This window comes from Octopus bimaculoides, chromosome 3 (genome assembly GCF_001194135.2).
Source record: "Octopus bimaculoides isolate UCB-OBI-ISO-001 chromosome 3, ASM119413v2, whole genome shotgun sequence".
In the NCBI taxonomy this organism is placed as follows: Eukaryota; Metazoa; Mollusca; class Cephalopoda; order Octopoda; family Octopodidae; genus Octopus; species Octopus bimaculoides.
The window spans coordinates 55,116,150-55,119,543 of NC_068983.1; the positions used below are offsets into that span (position 1 = coordinate 55,116,150).

The window sequence follows — 3,394 nt, forward strand, 5'->3', positions numbered from 1 at the left end:
TATATATATATATATATATGTGTGTGTGTATGTGTGTGTCTGGTAAGAGAGTGTGTATTTGTACCCCACTACCGCTTGATAACCGGTGATGATTTGTTTATATCTTCGAAACTTAGCAGTTCGATAACAGAATATTGGTAGAATGAATACCACCAGAGTACTAGAGTCGATTTACTCAACTTTCCAAATTAATACCTCCAACACGGCCACAGTTCTATTACAAAAGAATCTATTGGGTCTCTTTGTAAAATCCATAGCTGGTAAATATTCAGTTAATTCAGATGATTACCTAATTTATTCAGTTAATTACCTAAGACGTACTGTATTGAAAGGGGTTAATCAAATACATGTTCGTATGTATCGTTTGATAAATAACAAAATATACATACAAATTATGTTGTCATATACAATTTACACACGGACGGTTAAACTCGTATGTTTCTAGTTAGTATTTTATCTACCCATCTGCTCATTTTTTTCCACCTTCTATTCCTGGGAGAGAGTCATGGATATTATCCAGCCTCTCCATTCATGGTCTATCCTTAGGACTCCTGCATTTGGCTTGGATTGAAGAATTCGTCTTGTGATTCTTTTGTAGTTAGTATTATACTAGGTAAATGATCTGTTTGTGTTTCAATGAAATGCAATGAAATTCTTTTTTTTTTTTGTGCTCTAGGCACAAGGTCCGAAATTTTGGGGGAGGGGCCAGTCGATTAAATCGACCCTAGTACGAAACTGGTAGTTAATTTATCGACCTCGAAAGGATGAAAGGTAAAGTCGACCTCGGCGGAATTTGAACTCAGAACGTAAAGACAGACGAAATAACGCTAAGAATTTCGCCCGGCGTGCTAACGATTCTGCCAGCTCGCCGCCTTAGGAAATGCAATGAAATTAACAAATCAGCTAATTGCATTTGACTTGTACATCAGGAAGACGGAGAAACATACAGACAGACAGACACAGACAGACACAGACTGACAGACATAGATAAATAGATAGATAAAAGTGGGATAGAATGAGAGGATGAAAGAAAGAGATGACAGCACATTGCTAATTACTGTATCTTTAGGTCAAAAACCATTTCCTTAAAAAATTCCTTGTTGTAAAAACAATGCTGCAATAATGGGTCAAGTTAACTAAATTTCTTGCAGAAAAAAAAACACGTGTTGAATAAGAAAAAATCAAGCATTATTTGTACAAAGCATATTTTCTACATTAACCAATCAGGTTAATGTCTAAATGTTATTCTGGTACCCATAAAGTGTGCTTGACATTTAAATACAATGATTCCAAATATTAACAGCGATGTTATAGTTTGTTTTTCGTCATTTACAAGAGTACTTATTCATAGCTGAATGGTTTCTGTTAGAAAGGTTTACGTTCTGATCACGTAAATGCTCTAATAAAGCCAGCTGTTACGACTGGTATCTATACTATAAAAGGCAAGACAGCCGAGCTGGCAGAATCGTTACGGAGATTAACAGAATGCTTAGCGGTAGAATTACTAGAGCATTAGAAAAAATGTCTAATGATGTTTCCTCCGGCTCTTTACATTCTGAGTTCAAATCCGACGAGGTTGACTTTATTTTTAATTTTTTCGAGTCGATAAAATAAATACCAGTTGGGCACTGGGATCGATATAATCGATTAGCCACCTCCCCCCCATAATTTCAAGCCTTGTGCTTATTGTAGAAAGAATATTTATTCCGGATCTTTGCAGTCTCAGTTCAAATTCCGACGAGATCAACTTTTACTTTCGTCATTTCAAGGTCGATAACATAAGTGACAATCAAATGCTGGAATTGATGCAATCGACCTATCTTCCCTTCAAACTTGTGACCACTAGCGTAACTGGGGGCGGTAGTGGCGGTCCGCCCTGGGCGGCAGTTTGGGTCTGCTGTAGGCAATATGAGTTTTTTTGTGGGGTCCGGGAGCCGGCAAACGGAAGGGCCGCCCTGGGCAGGATACACTCTAGCTACGCTAGTGCTTGTGACCGCGTTTCAAAATTAGAAAGAATTACGACAAAAGCAAGGGTTGTGAGCTGGCAGAATCATAAGCGTGTCGGACAAAATGCTCAGCGGAATTTCTTCCTATTCATTACGTTCAGAGTTCAAATTACGCCGAGGTCGACTTTACTTTCCATCCTTTCAGATTTGATAAAACAAGTATTAGTAATCAAGTACTGGAATCGATGTAATCGATTTCTCCGCTCCCTTAAAATTGTTGGACTTGTGACAAAATTTGAAATGATTATCACTAAATCTGCGGATTAATAGAATCGGTAAAGCGTCAGACAGAATCGGTTCTGGTATTTAGTTTGGCCATTTTATGTACTGAGTTCAAATATTGCCAGAATCAACATTGCTTTTCATCCTTTCGGAGTTGATAAACATGTATCGGATAATGAACATGCTCAATCGATTCCATTACACCACAAAAAACATTGGAAGATAAGCAGCCAACGCAGGACGTAGGTCTTAAAAAGTGCAAACTTCCATTTGGCCGATCATGTTTGTTAAATTATATTAATGCATATATATATAAAACACAGACATAATATATACGATATGATATTATACATACATACACATATGCATGCTTGCACGCACACCCGCAAACGCCCTCATCAGCAGATAAGTGTCTCTTGCATCAAAATGCAATAAAAATTACCGAACAACGACCCATTGTCGATTAACACAAAGCTTTTTACTATTTAACTTGTTGAAACTACATTAAACAAGGAAATAATTAAATCCTCTTGCCTAGACACACGTACCTCTGTAGCTTGGTTTTCAAACTTTTCTTTGTCAGTTTGCCAACGGCTTCTATCTTGGGTATACTTGTCTTTAAGATTAAACATACCACGCTGTACACCTCGTATAATCTCTTGCTGGAGTTCCCGTTCTTTAGCTACACGTTCCGAATTAATCAGCAATTGATTGTAATCTCGATGTAACTTTTCAATCTTGGTCTCATAACGAACTTTCATAGCCAACTGTTCGGCTTTTCTCACTCTCTCCTCCTGCTGGAGTTGAAACGCCAACGTTGCCTGTGAAAGATAATGAAAAATATACACACATAAATATGTATGTATGTTTGTATGTATGTATGTATGTATGTATGTATGTATGTATTTATGTATGTATGTGTATATGTGTGCATGTATGTATGTGTGTATGTGTGTATGTATGTATGTATATATATATGTGTGCATGTATGTATGACTGTATGTATGTATGTATATCTGTGTACGTATGTATGCATGTGTATATGTATGTATGAATGTATGAATGCATGAATGAATGCATGTATGTATGAATGTATGTATGTGTGTGTGCATGTATGTATGTATGTATGTATGTATGTATGTAGTCATTATTCAGTTTATTTCAAG

The 3,394-nt window shown here is 36.8% G+C and overlaps 1 protein-coding gene across 1 annotated transcript in view; it reads right to left on the reverse strand.

Annotated features, from left to right (window-relative positions):
* Nucleotides 1–3,394, reverse strand: part of LOC106879862 (uncharacterized) — a 315,144-nt gene that overhangs the window by 6,043 nt on the left and 305,707 nt on the right. The window contains exon 11 of the mRNA XM_052966747.1: nucleotides 2,777–3,049. Within this exon, the coding sequence (XP_052822707.1) occupies nucleotides 2,777–3,049 (273 nt within the window). The remainder of the gene's footprint in view (nucleotides 1–2,776; nucleotides 3,050–3,394) is intronic.